Source organism: Echinops telfairi, unplaced genomic scaffold (assembly GCF_000313985.2).
Source record: "Echinops telfairi isolate 266 unplaced genomic scaffold, ASM31398v2 ScPeMD7_2291;HRSCAF=2852, whole genome shotgun sequence".
Taxonomy (NCBI): Eukaryota; Metazoa; Chordata; class Mammalia; order Afrosoricida; family Tenrecidae; genus Echinops; species Echinops telfairi.
The window spans coordinates 16,354,178-16,372,440 of record NW_022106189.1 but is presented as its reverse complement, the minus strand read 5'-3'; the positions used below and the strand labels follow the sequence as shown (position 1 = coordinate 16,372,440).

Sequence of the window (18,263 nt, the reverse complement as noted above, 5' to 3'; positions counted from 1 at the left end):
ATATATATACTTCATATATTTCAAAGTCTACTTAATAGATTTTACAGCTGTTTCTTCTCATTTCGAGTTGTCCCTCCATCAGCAAATGAAAGTCCTAAATGCTTTATACCATCCAAGCCATTGTGATGGACTCTACTGTGAGGAGGTAGCTTTTTCACTTTTATTTGGCGCACATTGCAATCTGAGGGGCTCATCTTCTGGCACTATAACTGAGGTTTTCTTTATCTGACAATGTTATGTTGCTATTCATAAAATTTTTAGGTGGCTAATTCCTCAGAGGTCTATTCAATCTTCATAATCTGTAAGCTCTGTTGAAACCTGTCCACCATGAGAAGCCCTGCTAGTATCTGAAACACCGGTGACAGCTTCCGGCATCACAGCAATGTGTAAGCCACCATAGTACATCAAATTGACAGATAAGTAGTGGATACATCAATAGCATTCTAAAATTTTTCCTTTATGAAGATCTAGAGATCACTTGGTTAACAGAAAAACTGAACACACATATTCCATTATGAGTCTAACGTCATAAATACTTTCTAATATGTCTGAGATTAGACAATATAAATGTGTGAGTCAAAAAGTATTTCTAAAAAATCACAGAAACCTTTATTACACAACTTTATCACAATGGGAAGGTATTGTTCTCAATATATCTCCTATCAAGGTCTTTAAATGTCTGAAGGTGGTGTTCCCCAACTCAAATAATGTTTTCCTTCTCTTTTCACACATCATGAATATTTATCAATTCAAAACACATGAATCTACACCGTGTGACCTTAGTCACCTAAAATTGTATGCTCAGTCACTTACATACATGCACAGGAAGTAGAAACACATGTCAAACTGTATCAAATCATCAAGATGATCTTGGATGCCTTTTGTTTTCTTTGCTTTTCAATTTTCTATAATGCACAAAAAAGCATGAAGAGGAAAAAAAAAAGTGACTTTTTAATTTCCATGGAGTCCCTGATCTATGAAGAATAAAGTTAGCGCGCATGCTTGCGGGCGCGCGTACACACGTTTTCTTAAATGGTGTTTGAGCTTGAGAAACAAAAAGAAGTCGGAAGGGGCAAGGTCAGGGCCATAGGGTAGATGAGTAAGGTTTCTCAACGAAGTTGTGATACATGAGCAGATATATTGCCATGATGGGAAAAAGTTCCTTAGTGCAACTTTCTTGGTCTTTTTCACAGCAATGCATTTTTCAACTTTAAAACGTCTTCATAATAAGCCTCCATTAATTGCACTTTGTCCTTTGAAAAAACATCAAAATTACCCCTTTGGGATCCGGAAACGTTTCTGAGTTGACCTGTCTGCTTGACTATAGCTGAAGCGACTCATGCCACAGTTTTCATTGTACCTTATTTGGAAAGTGACCTAGCAAAAGAGTGATGCAGAGAAAATGTCTTTACAGTCATCCATTGAGTACAGAGACATGTTTAAACATGTTCTGTTTGGAATAAATGTGTATGTAAGAGCTAGTACACAATACTTTCTGATGTACCCTTGAAAAGATATTAAACCTACCTTTCGCACAGTTGCTGAGATCCTCATCTGGCTGGTAATTCTGAGAATATATTTCATACATTTCTTTCAACCTATTAGCAATTGCCTCAGTTGGATCTCTGGAACATGTCCTGAAAAAGAAATAGGAAATTAGTTAAAGTCTTGCCAAGCCACCGAGATAACACTGTTTACAACTCTGTATTTCACTGGCATGTAAATATAAAATACTCTAGATAGAAACTTCCTAAATTAATCCAAGAGATCTCTTACTCCTTTCTAGTGCTATTAGCATTTTAAGTGGAAAAATATTTCTTGTGTGGGGCTATGTGTGGCACTGCAGGAAATTATGCAGCCTTGACGCCTGCTTGTTTGATATCTGGGGCGGGCTGCTATCTATCCTACACATTCTCAACCACTGATGTCAACTAAAGCGTCCTCCAATCTGTTCCTCGAGGGAAGCACAATTCTGAGAACTCCTGGAAGAAAATGGAATCTGAAGGAGTATATGTCTAGACTACAAACTCAAATGATTATTCACATTCTGTATTTGTCTCATCAAAAGTTGGTGATTTCAATTGTTTTCTATTAGAAAGGTAATACATGTTCAATGCAGAAGCACTATGTAAACTATCATCCTGGACTTTTGTATTTATGTTTTTTTCTTTGATCATATATACATATTAATTGTAAAAAATATAGGTTTAGAAAGTTATAAAGAAAAGAAAATAGAACAATATTGAAATGAGCGATCAGTTTGTGGTTGCCGCTGTTGGGAGGTGCCATTGAGTCAGTTCTGACTCCGAGACCCTGTGCACAACAGAACAAAACACCACCAAGTCCTGCACCAGCCTCACGCTTGTTCTTATGTTTGAGCCGATTGTTGCAGCCCCGGTATCAATCCATCTTGTCAAGGGTCTTCCTCTTTTTTGCTGCCCCTCTACTTTACCAAGCATGATGTCCTTTTCCAGGGACTGGTCTCTCCTGATAATATGTCCAAAATATGTGAAACATAGATTCCCATGACAGATTTATTTTTCTTTTGGAGACCCAGGGTTTGCTAAAAATTCTTAGCAGCATCATTATCCAAACGCATCCGTTCTTCTTCAGGCTTCCTTATTCAACATGCATGTGAGATGAACAAATATATACATATAACATAAAAAAAAGCAGGACTCTGGTTTTACCCAATATATGTTGGCAATATTTAATCCCACTATCTTAAGGAGCTCTAGTGGAGTAATGGGTTACAAACTGGGCTGCTAATAGCAAGGTTAGCAGTTTGAAACCAACAGCTAGCTGATCAAGAGAAAAATGAGACTTTCACCATTCGTATAGACTTACAGCCTTGGGACTCTCAGGCAGCAGTTCTACCCTGGTGTATAGGGTCTCTCTGAGTTGGAATTGTCTCAATGGCAACAAGTTTGGAGTTGGTTATAATCAAGAAATTTGGAAGATAAAGAGAGTACAGCAAGTTTACAATGTGTTTGTGTCTCTGAATTCAAGTACAACCAAGTCAACCTAAAACATGACTCAGAAAAGGTCACAGATTATTAAATGTTAATCACAATCAAACTTAGAAAGCAGATAGTAGAAAAATATAAAGCAAAACTTGGCAAACTCAGCAATTGATAAACCTAACTGTGGTTGCTATGTTTAGGTGCCATAGAACGGTTCTGGCTCAGTGATTCCATGTACAACAGAATGGGGCACTGCCCAGTTCTGTACCATCCTCACAATTATTGTATGTTTAAGCATATTGTTGTAGCCACTAAGCCAGTCCAGTTAATTGAGGGTCTTTCTATACATTTTTTGCTGACCCTTTACTTCACTAAGGATGATGTCCCACTCCAGGGACTAGATCCTCCTAACATGCCCAAAATATGTGAGACACTCTCCCCATTCTTGCTTTTAAGGAACATTCTGGCTGTACTTTTTCAAAGACAGATTTGTTGGTTCTTCAGGAAATCCATACATATTCAAGCCTCTTAGCTAATACCATAATCCAAATGCATTATATAGTCTCTGGTCTTCCTTATTGTCCAGCTTTCAAATCCATGAGACAGCTGAAAATTAAAGGTTTAGGCTAGCCGTACCTCAGTTCTCAATGTGACATCTTTTCTTTTTAACACTTTGAAGAGGACTTTTGCAGCAGATTTGTCCAATGGAATACATCACTTTCTGTCTTGATTTACATGGGCATTGATTGTGGATACAAGAAAAATTAAATCACTGTTATTGTAAATATTTTATCACAATGTTACTTATTGGTCCAGTTGTGAAGATTGTTTCCTTTAGGTTGAAGTATAATTGATAATGAGGGCTACAGTCTCTGATCTTCATCAGTAAGTGTTCAAGTTATCTTCAATAGCTACAAGCTGGGTTGTACCACCTTTATTTTGTAGGCTGTTAATGAGCCTTCAGCCAATGTTGAATGCCTTTTTCTTCATATGGTCCAGCTTCTCAGTGTGGTCAAAAGACACAACTCTGGTGCACATCGTCCCTGATTTTAAACCTCTCAGTATCCCTTGTTCTGTGTGCACAATAGCCTCTTGGTCTATGAACAGGTTCTGTATAAGTACAGTAAGTGTTCAGGAATTACCATTCTTCACAAAGTTATCCACAGTGGGTTATGAAATACACAGTCATATGCCTCTGCATAGTCAATAAAACAGAGATAAACATCTTTCTGGTATTCTCTGTCTTTAGCCAAAATCCAACTAATACCAGTCAGCAAAATCTGTCATTCCATATTCTCTTAGGAATCCATCTTGAGTTTCTGGTAGTTTCTTGTTGATATACTGCTGAAACAGTTTTTGAATTATTCTTAGCAAAATTTTACTTTACTTTTTTTTAAATTACACTGTTTGATAATTTAGGAATTCTGTTTGGATCGCCTTTCTCTGAAATGGGTACATAGACAAGAGTAAGTCAACAAGTATTGCTACCAAATCATAAAAAGTTTGAAACAAACTTATTAAAATGTAAAGCTACTGTTTCTCAAAATAGCCTCCATCTATGTCTATACACATCTGAAGGTGATGTTTCCATCTCTTCAATCAAGATAATTCTCTGCTCTTTGATTTAGACGATGTCAAAATTACAGTTTTGACATACTGGAGGGCCTCAAATTGTGTTCCTTTTTAAAGTTCTTTGATTTTTTTTTTTTTCGGGGGGGGGGGAGAGGAGACCTGAAGGAGGGAAAAATGAAGGCCATAGGGTAGAATGGGCAAGGTTTCTCAATAAAATCCTCAAAGGAGAATAGTCCTTGGTACCCTTAAGGATGAGCAATATTTGAAGAAAAAAAAAAATCAATGGCAAACATCATCTGCAACGAGGATAAACTGAAAACATTTCCCATGAGAAGAGGAACCACACAAGAATGTCCGCTTTATCACCATTCTTACTCAACATCATGCTGGAAGTTCAACTAGACCCAACAGACAACAAAAATAAATCAAGGGAATACAACTGGGCAAAGAAGTGGAACTCAGTTTGCAAATGATGCAATTTTATGTGTAAAAAAACCTCAAAGGTTCCACAAAAGATTGTTGGAAACAATTGTAGATTTGGTAATTTAACAGGATACAAGAAGGAGAATCAAAAACCAATTGGATTCCTGTATACTAGCAAAGAGAGCTCTGGAAAAGACATTAACAATAGCCAAAGAAAAGATGAAATAATTAGGAATAACCCTAAACAAAGAAAGAAAAGACCTGTACAAAGAAACAGAACTCTGGTGGTTTAGCGGTTATGGTCGGCTGCCATCCATATTGTTGGCAGTTCAAAACCACCAGCAGCTTTGTGGGACAAAGACTGGGCTTTCTACTCCTGTAAACAGTTAGTTTTATAAACTCACAGCGGAGTCCCTATGAGAGCCTAGACTCGATGGCAGTGAGTTTGTTTTTTTGGTTTGGTACAAAGAAAACTACAGAATACAATTACAAGAACTCAAACGAGACACAAATGGAAGAGTATACCATGTTCAAGGAGAGAAAGACAATATTGTGAAAATGCCAATACACCCAAAGCAATCTATAAATACAACACAATTCTGATCCAAATACCAATTTCATTCTTAAAAAAAAGGAAAAATGTATTACTAACTTCAAATGGAGAAAGAAAAGACCTAGGATAAGGTCAAAACTCCCTGGAAGAAGAAAAACTTAAGAGGCCTCACAATCCGACCCAACCTTAAAATCTATTACTTAGCCACAGTAGTCGAAACAGCCTAGTACTAGAACAATGACAGGTACATAAACCAATGGGGGAAAAAAATGAAAATCCCAAAATAAATGCATCTGTCTACAGATAACTAATCTTTGACAAAGGGTCAAAAAACATTAAGTGGGAATAACATAGCCTTTTGAACAAACAGTGCTGGCAAAATCTCCAGAAGAATGAAACAGGGTTCATAACTTCCCAAGCTGGATCAGAAACTTAAATGTCAATTTCAGAGTCGTAAGATTCATCAATGAAAAAATTGGGACACACTTAAGGGCCAAACTTAAGCTATAAGGTTCATCAATGAAAAAAGTGGGACAAACTTACGGGCCTACTATAGGGCAAAAAAATACTACCAAATGTAATTAAAGAAGCACACATATTAGAAGATAAAATAGATAACAGGGACACACGTGCCTCAAAAGACTTCTTCAAAAGCGTAAAAAAGGAACCACACACTAGGAAAAACTCTTTCGTAATGACACAACAAACAAGGGGCTAATTACTAAAGTCTACAGAAGTCTGTAACACTTCAATAATAATCCAGTTGAAAAGTGGGCAAAAAACATGGACAGTTCATCAAAAATGACATTAAAATGGCTAACAAACACATGAGGAATATTCATGATCAATAGCCATCTGGGAGATACAAATCAAACTGATATCACCTTATACCCCACAATGACAGCCCAACTAAAATACACACATACAAACATAGAAAACAATGCTGGAGAGGGTATGGAGAGATTGAAACTCATATTGCTGGGGGGGCTTGTAAATATATACAACCAGTGTGGAAAGTGATATGGGGCTACCTAAAACAACTGGTAGTAGAACTACCATCAGACTCAGCAATACCTCTGCTGAGTCTATGCCCCAAAGAAGTAAGAAACACAACACAAACAGACATATGCTGTTCCATGTTCATTGCGGCACAGTTCACAATAGCATTAAGCTGGAAACAGCCTAAATGTCCATTAAGTAGAAGAATGGATAAAGAAACTCCAGTACATACACACAATAAAACACTAAGGATGTCTACAAAACAGTGATGAAATCATGAAACACCTCATGGCAAGGATGGATTTGGAAACCATTATCCTGAGCAAAGCCATTCAATCATAAAAGGTTAAATGTTATATGAGACCACTACTATAAGGATAAAGACAAAGGTACAGTAGACATCTGTTCTCAGGTCATGCAATCTTCTAATCCAGACTCCCAAGTAATGAGGTGGTGTGCTTGCTAGTGCTCATGATCCACATACCATCCTCTTCAATATCTTACAAATCACTTTGAAAGCGGAGGTTTCACCTCAACTGGAGTTAGTTTCTCATGTTGGGAAGAGAGGGAGAAGCCCAATCAGTTCCAGCCAAATCGACACACCTACAAGGGTGCTCAGTAAACTTTAATGGAAATTCAAGTCCGGGTGGGCTAGTGGAGCATGCCTGTCTTAGAGAAGGGGATTTCACTTCTGCTTGTGGGTAAACCAGGAGGGGCAACCTGCCATTGGAACAATGCTTAACATTTCTTATGTAGAACCCCAATAGGAGAACATCCCCAGTATTGTGTTCCTACTTGGGCACTTTTGACCTAGTTTCTATCCAGCCCTTGGTGACCCAAACAGACCATGTGCAATAGACAAGAGGGACTGCAGACTGTCCTTTCGAGGTACACAACATCCTTCATAGGCCACACCAGAAGGATCTAATTTGGAAACCCCACTAAGTGTGCTTGACTTTACCTTAAATGCACATGGTAGCATATTAAAAACAAAACAAAACTGAAATACTCCCTTGGATTTAAGGCTGAAACCCCCTTCTGTGAAAGGCAACAGATGACTACTATCCCAAGGTTATGGATTTGGAAGTCATTGGACTTTGGTTCAAACCTCTTGCTTTGAGGGTGCTCAATAAATGGCAATTCAAGACTACCACATATTTGCTGTTTTCAGCTATTTGATTTTTTTTTTTTAATGACAGACATAGTTCTGCCTTTGTAAGTAAGTGATATAGAAAGTTTTGCCCTATCTACAAATCTCATTTTTGGTATAGTTTCCGGTCGGTTAAGTTTTTAATCTGTACAAGTCAATAATACATGCATTTTAGTTTAAAAAGCTGTTCTACACATGAATATTGTTCTTTAAAATTCTATACCATTGGCTAAATTAATGATGCTATCAATAGAATTACCATATGCCATGGGGGTGATTTATAATATTCTCCAGTAAGATAAGGATGTCTCTAAATTAAACCAGGGACATATATATACCATAGATACATGAATCAATTTTGAGCTTGTACTTCATTGTAGTCCTAATCTAAGAACTATTAGTTCTTATCACATGGCCCTACGCAATCCTTGCCTTCATGAAGAGATCACTGAAGATAAGGTGCTCTAGCAAAGTGTGGTGAAAAACTCAGTTGGTGCCCAGCTATCAGAAAGAACAGCATTTGAGGTCTTAAAGGTTTATCTTTAAAAAAGCAGCCATCTAAGTGAGGTGTCAGCTGAGGCCACATGAAGTAGCATACCAGTCTTGTGATCCACGGATTGTAAAATATAAAATCCAAGATCAAAGGAGGGAATTGTATTAGATCTTAAATTCTGAGCAACTAATTTACAGGACACTATGGATAACAGTAAAAGGTCAACATCCATTTGCAGGGTCTCCTGTAGATTAATCCTCCAGTGAATCACTCAACCTTGCTATCAAATAGATTGCTTTGGAAAGTAGATCAATGCATATGTAATTAGGTTAAAATTTAACCCCTTATCATTTGTTCTCCCTTTTGATGTTTTAAATTTTAGAACAGTTTTTAGTATTTTCTGTTGTCTTTCTATTGAGGTTCTTTTCTATTTTATTGTTATTGTTAGATTTTTGTGGTATGTTTTTCTTTATATGGAATCCAGAATAGATCAATCTATAAAAACAGTAACTGGATTAATAAAATCTATCAAGATTACTTACCCCTTTGAAATTAAAAAAAGACATTTTCTGAGCTGACCTTTCTTCTTTGAATTTAATTGTTCAACATTTTCTGAGCTGACCTTTCTTCTTTGAATTTAATTGTTCCAGCAGACCTCCGCAGTATGACTGGACTTTGCTCTCTAGATTATATTGTTAAATTCAAAACTTGCCTTCATCCCACAAAATAGTCATTATTAGCTTCAATCTCATTTAAAATTAAAAAGCTTTTTAAGCTTGCTGATCTTGGTACAACACTTTTGGCATCTGTCAAGCCAAAAACTTGCTAAGGTCAAGATATACGCTTTAAATTGAAAGTGAGTACTATGGATAAGCTGCTGATGCTTGAAAGAGGGGTAGCACAGCTCCCATTATCACAGGAACACATCACAGCACAATGAACTGATACTAAGTGGGAAATTACTAATTATCTGCATATAACACAAGAAATGGGTGCTTGGGTTCAATATCATAAAAATCAAACTTTTAGGACAAAGAGGAGCCAAGGTGATTTTTGTGAAATCAACTTGCAAAGATTAAGCAGATGGTAATGAAAGGCAGTTTATTGCACTTCTCTACCAGTGGCAGTCCTGCCAGTCTTACACAGATCAAAGGTACTAAAAGCAGTGAACTTCGATGTACAGTGGAGTGCGATGTACAGATCTGAGAAAATTTACAGAGGCTTTCCTCTTGCTTTTTGAACATGTGCAACTCCCCTCTATCTTTTCAAATCTGGCCCACCCACCAGAACTTTGCGTAGATCCAATCTTCTTCGGATTCCTTCCTTCCCATAAATCTTGAGGAAGAATAGTCTGTGAAACAGTTTAGTGCTTTAGGCTAGTGTCCAGTCTTATCTGTTATCTTTTGTACTGTTTTAAAGAAACTAGAGAAAAGATGATCTTCTTCTAGTCGTACATTTTAAATTGCTGTCTTTAGAGTAACAACAGGACTGAACATGCAACCGAGAAAATTAAAATTAAGTAATTAAGGCAATAATAGGTGAAAACTGAAAGATTCTCAACAACCAAATCTTGGAAGGCCGACCAGGCTTAAACTTACCTTAGAATCTGTTCCAACTTCTCACTTGGTGCATTTCTGAGACCTGTCAGCATTGTATGAAGACGGCTCAAGCTATGTGTAGCTGTGGAAACTGGGGTCACACAAGGGCTGTTTTCCTTAACGTACCTTACCCCAGTAAGTGGTGTGGAGATATGAAGTGTTTTAGACTAAAAGAGAAAACATTAAGTAGAAGTGAGGAGAGAATATTATTTTAGATCAGAAATATTTTCAATTACCTCACAGATGGAAATTCAAATCACTTGATTTTTACAATGTCAATACATTTTTATAATTCAAATATCACCATTCTTGGAATTTAAATGTAACAACACTAAGAGCTACCACTATTCATCAATGTGAAGATGTTCTAAAGGACAGTTGTATTTTTCCCAACTAAGAGACTCTCTTAGATGTTAAATTTTTAGTTGACCCAGGCCGTGCACTATAGAGTACTGGAACTTTAGGCGCTGTTCTTTCCAGGGGTATAACATCCTTCATAAGCCACACCAGAAGGACTTGATGTGGAAATCCCACTAAATGAATGGGCTTTACCTCAAACTCACCTGTAGCCCTTGAACTTAAGGCTCAAATTCCCTAGTATGAGAAGCAGCAGACGACGGCTATAGAAGGTATAGAGCTGGTGACCACTGGACTTTGTTTCAGATCTCCTTTTTGTTTGTTTCCGGTCACTTGCTTTGAAGGTGCCCAATGAATGGTGGTCCAGGACTATCAAATACTTATTATTTCAATGCCCTTCTTGCTTTACTATGACATATACTAATCTTGTGGGTGTAGTTCTGCTATGGTGAATGAATATTTTTGAAAATTCTGTTCTATCACCAACCCCAAATGTTGTGCTAATAGTGTCCAGTCACTTAAGAGTTTAATATGTACAAATCAACAGTTCATGTATTGCAGTCTGAACCTAGCACATGCTTGTATAATTTTCTTTTCTCAACAGTTTTAAATTCTACACTACTGGCTAAATTAATGTCACCATCAATAAAATAACCTTATATACTATCACGTATAAGCTTTGTTTTTCAGCACATTTTTAATGCAGTTTTTGTGGTAAAATTAGGTGCCTCGGCTGATATTCGGGTCGGCTTATATTCAAGTATACATGGTATCTCATGCCCGACAGGGATGATTTCTAATATTCTCTAACATAAAATGATAATGTCTCTAAAATGAACTAGAGACATACGTAAACCATAAATATATTAATGGATTTTGGGCTTGCACTTAATTCTAGCCCCAATCTAAGAACAATTAGCTCTTATGACATGGCCCTGATCAATGCTCACCCTCATAAAGATAGGACTGAAGATATGAGTGCATAAGTGAGGTGAGAAAACAAGATGGTGCCCACCTATCACAAAGAATAATATCTGAGCTTGTGTTCAAACAAGCAGCCATCTAAGTGAGCTGTCAACTAAATCCACACAGAAGTACAGCAACCTGTGCAATCCAAAGATTATAAATAAAAAATTCCAAATCTGGAGGGAATGGTATCAGAGCTTAAATTGTGGACACCTGGTTTGCAGAAGACGGTGGAAGTTCAAAATCCATATTCAAGGTCCACACATTCAAGTCTGGTGAGTCCTCTGACCACAGTGAGGGGTATGAACAGTCTTTATCAAAAGACTTGTAAAGTTGATTATGGAAGATGTAGTCAGGTTAAAATGTATTAATTTTATCATTTGATCTCCTTTGATCCATTTTAAAGTTATTTCAGTTTTTGTTTTGTTTTTTAAGTGAAGGGACAATGCATATGGATTAAGCCTAGGGATATAAACAGCCTTTCAATCACGCAGAATACATTGGAAAGTGGATTACAGCTGATGTAGTTAGCTTAAAATTTAACACGCTTGCTACCATTTGATCTGTTTTTGACCCATTTTAAATTTGTTCTAGTCTTAATATTTTCTTTTATTTCTATTGAGGTTTTTCTCCGTTTTACTTTGTTTTTGTTGTTAGTGTTTTTGTCTCTTTTTTAATGCTTTTCTGTATATGAAATTCACGATAGGTAAATTCATAGAGACAGTAACTAGAAGTAGTTTCTTGGCGACATGGGAAGGGAGATTGGGGGAGCAGGGGGGAAACAGGGCAGTAGTAACAATGAGACCAGGAAAGAAGAAAATCTTCTAAAATTGATTGTGCTGATGATTATACAACTCTTCTTAATATGAGTGAACTATTGGCCTCTATCATATGAATTAAAAGCCAAGAAAATTGTCTTAAAAAGTTAAATTTTTATAATAAGATATATTTTCCCAATGTCCATTCCTCAAAAATAAAGCTGTAAGGTAAAGGTTAGCATTGTATTCATTTTTTAAAATTAAGTCCATTATTCTCTTCTCTGAGAAACAGAATTTCACAGTTTCCATCTATTTTTGCAAATATTTACAAAAGAAGCTACACATTAAATTGGGCCCAAAAAAATCCATGGCCTAGGAAAAATTCATTGAAGTAATCAAATATGCTTTAGAGACAGAGGATAAACAAGCACATCCCTAATTCAGAGTAGCCATTAGTGGGCCTCTTCCTATAAGCTACCTTTAGTTACTGAAATTTATCAGTTATCAGGTTTTGTTTTTTTCCTCAAGTACAGAGATTTTAGCAAATAGGTTAAAGTCACCATTTTAAAATACAATTATGAAAAATGACTTGGTTTCAAATAAGTATGAGTACATATGCCAAAAGGATATCTTTTAGAATATGCCCACACAAACCTGAGAGACTAAATAACAAAAAAATAACAACAAAAAATGCCACTGAGTGGATTCCGCCGCAGGTGTCTGTCAGAGTGAAACCGCGTGCTGTTAGGGCTTCTGATGGCTAAATTTGTAGAAGTAGATTTGATTACTAGTCTTTCCAACTCCAGGTAAATGTGAACCCCTTACCTTTTCTATTGAGTACGTTAACTGTTTGCACCACCTAGGAATTAGTGCCTTTAGTTTTTCAAATAAACCACATTTCTTTGTGTATTAAATGTACTTATTCTAGGGAAAATTTTAGGAAAAAAGCTAAGAAAATGTTATCTGGCAAAAGAATAAATGACTCAAGTTCCATGAGATAGCGAAAAACATAGAAATTCATTATGAAAAAAATGTATGCTTTTTCCTATGACTTTTAAGTAGGGTTGGGTCAAGGTCTCCATTTTGTTGCTTTTAACAATCGTGCTCTCAGAGGGAGTCAACATGATCATCTGAGCACAGTAACTGCGTTCGGAAGTTCCCCCTGCCCGGCATGGCTTTTCTTCTCCTGTCTTCCCTCGAACTTGACCTGGTACCTGTGCTGGAGGGAAACACCGTGCTTGCACTTACCAGGGAAGCAACAGCAGCCAGCAGTGTACAACCTCTGCAACCACAGGCAGCAGTGCTTCACAGACAACTAGGTGTCATAACCACACACAGCTTCTTGCCCAGAGTCTCAAGGTCGAAATATAACTTCTTGGTAACATTACATATGAGCTTAAAATCTCTCTGTGGATCCTGGTCGAGGGGAGCCCTTCATTAACTCAGACATAGAAATTAGGCGACAGTTTTTGAATACATCTGAGCTCTTCCTTGGACCTCTTTTCTTTCCCTATCAACTCTATCCCTACCTAGTCTCTCTTCATTCTAAGGCTTAAAGCTATTCACACCTCAATGACTCCTGGATATATATCTAGTCCACTGTTACAGAGTTGATTCCGACTCACAGTACACTATTATAGGGTTTCTGAGGCTGTGAATCTTCCTTTTTAAGCAGTTTTATTGGCACATAATCCACCCATCATACAACTCAATAGTTTAATCATATCAAGAAGAGTTGTACAATCCTTACCACAGTCAATTTTAGAACATTTTATTCTTTCTTGTATTTACTGTTTTTAGCTTCCCATCTCCCCCCAGCCACCTTTGCCATGACCTCAAGACACCATTACTGCAGTTACGACCTTTAAAGATTTACCCATCCTATATTTCACATACAGAAAAATATACTAAAAATAAAAAATAAAGCTTACTTAAAAAACAAAAACTAATAATAACAAAGTAAAAGAGAAAACCCTCAATTGAAATGAAAGCAAAAAATATTAAAGCCTAAAACAAATTTAAAATGGGTCAAAAGGGAGATCAAATTAAGGGTTTAAATGTTAACCTAACTGCATCTACAATAATCCATTTCCACTGCGTTCTTCACGATAGCAAGGCTAATGACATCCCGTGCATCGACCAGAATGCACCCTAGGTGATTCCCCTTCACTATGTTTTTTTAACTGAAACAACTTTAAAATGAGTCGAAAGGGGAGACCCAGTGATAAGATATTACCTTTTAACCTAACTACCTCTGCCTTGATTGACTTTGAGGCAGTAAATCTTCACAGGAGCAGGCAGTCTCAACTTTCTCTCACTGAGGCAGGGTGAATTTGATCCGCTGACCTTGCAGTTAGCAGTCCAATACTGACAGTGTCACCAGAACTCCTTTGCAGTGAATTCCTGCCTAGCATATCTAAACTGTCTACTTACCTTTTCTGCTCGGATCCTCGGATCCTTCAGTGATGCCCCAAACTTCACATTCTCCTAAGCCTAACTCTTGATTTTTCCTTCAGGGTTCCTCTTCTGTAGATTCCCCTCTCGACATATATCAAGAGCAGATACTTACAGAATACCTGTACTTCCAAGCACTGGAAACAGACCTCATGAAGCTTATAAACATCTCTCCCTCAGCCTACCTACCTACTATGTAATGCTGCGGTTTGTTAATGTCAACAGTGAGAAATACTTAGGGAAACACTAAAAGCAAACTAAGAAGAAAAGAAGTCTTAAGGTTTGGTGAGGATATTGGTGGTTTTATTTATATTAGTAGTCAGATTATAAGAGATATGAATGAAGGGACAAAATAAGCCATGTGGATGTCTTGAAGAAACATATTCTAGGTAGAGAAAGCATCAAGGGCAAATGCTTAGTGTTAGGACACGCCAGGCCTGTGTGAAGAACAACAAAGGTTAGTGTGGCATGAGTGGAATGAATGTGGGGCCTGTGGTCAGAGATGAATTCACAGAGAAGGCAGAGTCAGATCATTTACCACCTTACAGGCACTTGTATGCAATAACCTCAAGATTTTATACCACTCACCCAACTGGGGTCATTATTTTTCCCTCTCATACCTTAGGTCTAAACCATCCATAAATACTGGGGGCACTACCTATAAAATATATCCCTAATACATCCATTTTTTTGGTCTAAGCCACCATGAACTTAATCACCAGAATCTCTAATTCCCTGTTTCCACCCGGGCCATTTCAAGACCTTGAAAATCTGAAGTCAGATCATGTCAGCCACTTTTCCCAATACAGCCCCTTAAGGGCTTTCCACCTTACTCAGAGAAAAAGCAAAAGTCCTCTGTCAGGTGCTAACTGAGCTTCTTGGAAGCACATACTCTCATATCATCTTTAAATCTTAAAAAAAAAATCCTCGTAATTCTTCTTTAAACCAAACAACCGTTCAACTTAATAAGAATATGTGCCTTAAGCACTGTGTGCTTTTTTAAAGAATGATCTACGAGAGATCAAATTGACAACAGCAATTTGCAGAGTTAGATAGAAAGCTTGGTGGGTAGGGGGTGATTTTATGTTTATGAAAGAGGAACGCTTGGGAAAAGAAAAGCAAGAATGGATGTACAACTTGAATAATATAATCAGTATCACTAAATTGTATGTATAAAAATTAATGAATTTGTATATGTTATGCTGTATTTTTAGCAACAAAGATAAATTTTAAAACAAAAGTGCTTAAGTGGCTTCCAAAGCCTATGATCCACCTGTTCCTCTTGCCACACTCCTATGAGTCTACCACCACCACACTGGCTCTCACTCGTCCTCAGGAAAGTTAGTCACATTTCTAACTCAGCGCGCTGCACTTAAGACCTGCTCTTGGTCTTGACTGTAAGCAGACAAAAGTTTTCTTCTGTCACTGCAAGCACTTGTCAGAAATTACATACACTCTCTGACCACCACACAACAGTAGGGCAACTGTTGTTGCTGCCATCATTTTAAATGTGTGCTTTAAATAATACCACAAGATCCTGAAACTCAGTTTAACAGTTTCCTTGCACTGAGGGTTTGCAATTTGTCCACAATTCAGTCTTCTGGACAACAGCATCAATTCATGTCAATCACTGACTTTTCTAAATTCTATCCTGCTCCCTATTATATAAGGCTATGTATTACTGACACATCTTTTCAAAAGCAATTGCATAATGTGTTCATTTAAGTTTACATAATACTTCCTTTTCTCACCAAGGCTAAAACTTTGAAAACTACTGTTAACAAAAATCAAAGCAAAAAAAGAACCTTTCTAATGAAAGCAATGTTATGGAAACCCTCCTCCCCTAGTAAAAGCAGGAAATAAAATTTAACAATAGAAACTAGACCCTCCAGCATGTCTTCTCCTTTACTCCTGTCTGGAACAGCTCAGCTCACCTTGTCAAAATGCTGCTGCAAGATGTTTTTCACCTGTACCCTTTCCGCTGTCTCTGTTCCTGAAGCAGTACTCAGACACCTCGAGAGAGTCCCAATTTCTTCCTCAGCATCTTCTCCAAGGAATATCCGTTCATCTAAATTTCCGACAGATAAAACATACTCCTCATAGGCCTTATTGATGGCTTTTCTATGGGAAAAGAATAACAGACAAGTAGTACACTTTCACAAAACTGTCATTTCAGTTAATGTATTAAGCCACTTATTTCACTCTACAACATTAAAAGTTCTAATACATTTTTTAAAGCTAAATTATAGTGGGATCACTGTAAAGTATAAAATGTAATCTTGCAACACTATGCTTGTTCATGAGACAGTAAATTTTGCTGTCAGTATTTTAGGGAGGGGGGTACCCTTTTGCCAAGCTGCCTCAGGAAACCCCCAGGACTTTCCCAACCATCATTTTTCACCTGAATAGCTACAAAAGATTCTTTTTTAAAGAGAGGATACTCCTGCCTTAATGTTGGAGGTCCTGGGTGACTTTGGGTGGCCACAGAAATGTGTAGACTTCTAGTTCTTGGGCCTGTCAAATTTGTTCTCTCCTTCCGGACCCAAGGCCATAGCCACAACCATGCTGTGCCAGAGCCTCGGTCAGGTCCAGAAGCACCTGAGTTTGATACCGCCCTTCCTTTCTACTGGAGCTGGCGGTACTGGAGTAGCACTGTTATGTGTCTGGTATAGTTTAATGCAGATGTCAGTTGAGACAGAAAGAACAACCCAAAACCATGGAATAAACTGGGTCCCAATGAACAATCTAGTTCTTCGCAGTGAATATGGGTATTAGCAAACTGAAGGAAAAAGGCCCTGACTTCTAAATGAAGTGTTTTTCCATAAAGCTGCTTAGAACTTAGAACGAAGATCTTCCAGAAGTTACCCACAGTTTTCTACTTAAACAGAATATTGTTGTTCCTTAAATACATGAAATCATGTTGGTATATTGTGTTGGGGTTTATACTGAATAATAAACATCTGGAACTTGAAAAAAATGTATGGAACTATCTACATATAGGTATGGGTGTGAGTTTTTCTATATACATATCTGTGCTATGTATATATTCATATATAGAACAGAGCATATACAGGCAGTTATGAAAAATTCTTTGACATAACGAAACACCTAGCAGGACTGAGTTACTGATTCTGAAGTGAAAAACAGGAGAAATATACATTGGCATAACAGTTCATACAATGTTCCACAGCCTTGTTTAGTGAGTAAAGTCTGGAGTCTTCAAAGCTCATAAGCTACCCTCTCACAACTGGTCTCCTCCACCCAGAACGAAGGAGAGTGAAGAAAACGAGACTGCGGGAAGCAGTTTGTGCTAATGTGCAATGGTCCACATGAACCACAGCCTCTTCTAGCCTGAGATGAAAAGAACTAGGGGCTGACCAACTACCATTACCGACCACTCTGATCAGGGCTACAATGGAAGGGCCTAGTTGGAATAGGCAAAAAATGTAGAACAAAACTCAAATTCATTAAACGTAGGACAAAATCTATTTGGTGGATAAAAGCTGGAAGAATCCATGAGACTGCTGCCCCAACTTGCCCTTCTAAAATGAAGCTGAAATACTTCTGGAGGCGACCTTTCCACCAAACAGACTGGACTGTAAAATGTGGAACAACAGCTGGGAGGCATGTGCTTCATAGAACAATCGACTCTGTAGGAATAAAAGGGCAACATTTGCCCTGAAACAAAGACACAAAGGCAGGAAGAGGCCAGGACACTGGATAGTGAAAATGGGGAGGGAGCTGATACATGGCGGCCATTGCAACCAATGTCACAGAACAACCTGCATATGCATTACAGAATAAAAACAAACTGTCCAAACTTTCACCTAAAGGACAATCATTTTTAAAATAAAGCTTTAAAGAACAGCCAAACTTTTCTCAATATTGTTTCCAATGTAAGCAAAGCATTTTTATTGCTTCCAATACTCCCCACAAGCCACATGCCAAATTTCTAAGGTACACAGAGCAAAGACACT

At 37.6% G+C, this 18,263-nt stretch overlaps 1 protein-coding gene across 1 annotated transcript in view; it reads right to left on the bottom strand.

Moving 5' to 3' along the window:
- The window catches only part of RBL2 (RB transcriptional corepressor like 2), a 75,216-nt gene that overhangs the window by 43,790 nt on the left and 13,163 nt on the right, over positions 1 to 18,263 (bottom strand). Inside the window, exons 8-10 of the mRNA XM_004704670.2 lie at positions 16,221 to 16,407; positions 9,752 to 9,918; positions 1,528 to 1,637 (exon numbers count right to left, since the gene is read on the bottom strand). Of these exons, the coding sequence (XP_004704727.1) occupies positions 1,528 to 1,637; positions 9,752 to 9,918; positions 16,221 to 16,407 (464 nt within the window). The remainder of the gene's footprint in view (positions 1 to 1,527; positions 1,638 to 9,751; positions 9,919 to 16,220; positions 16,408 to 18,263) is intronic.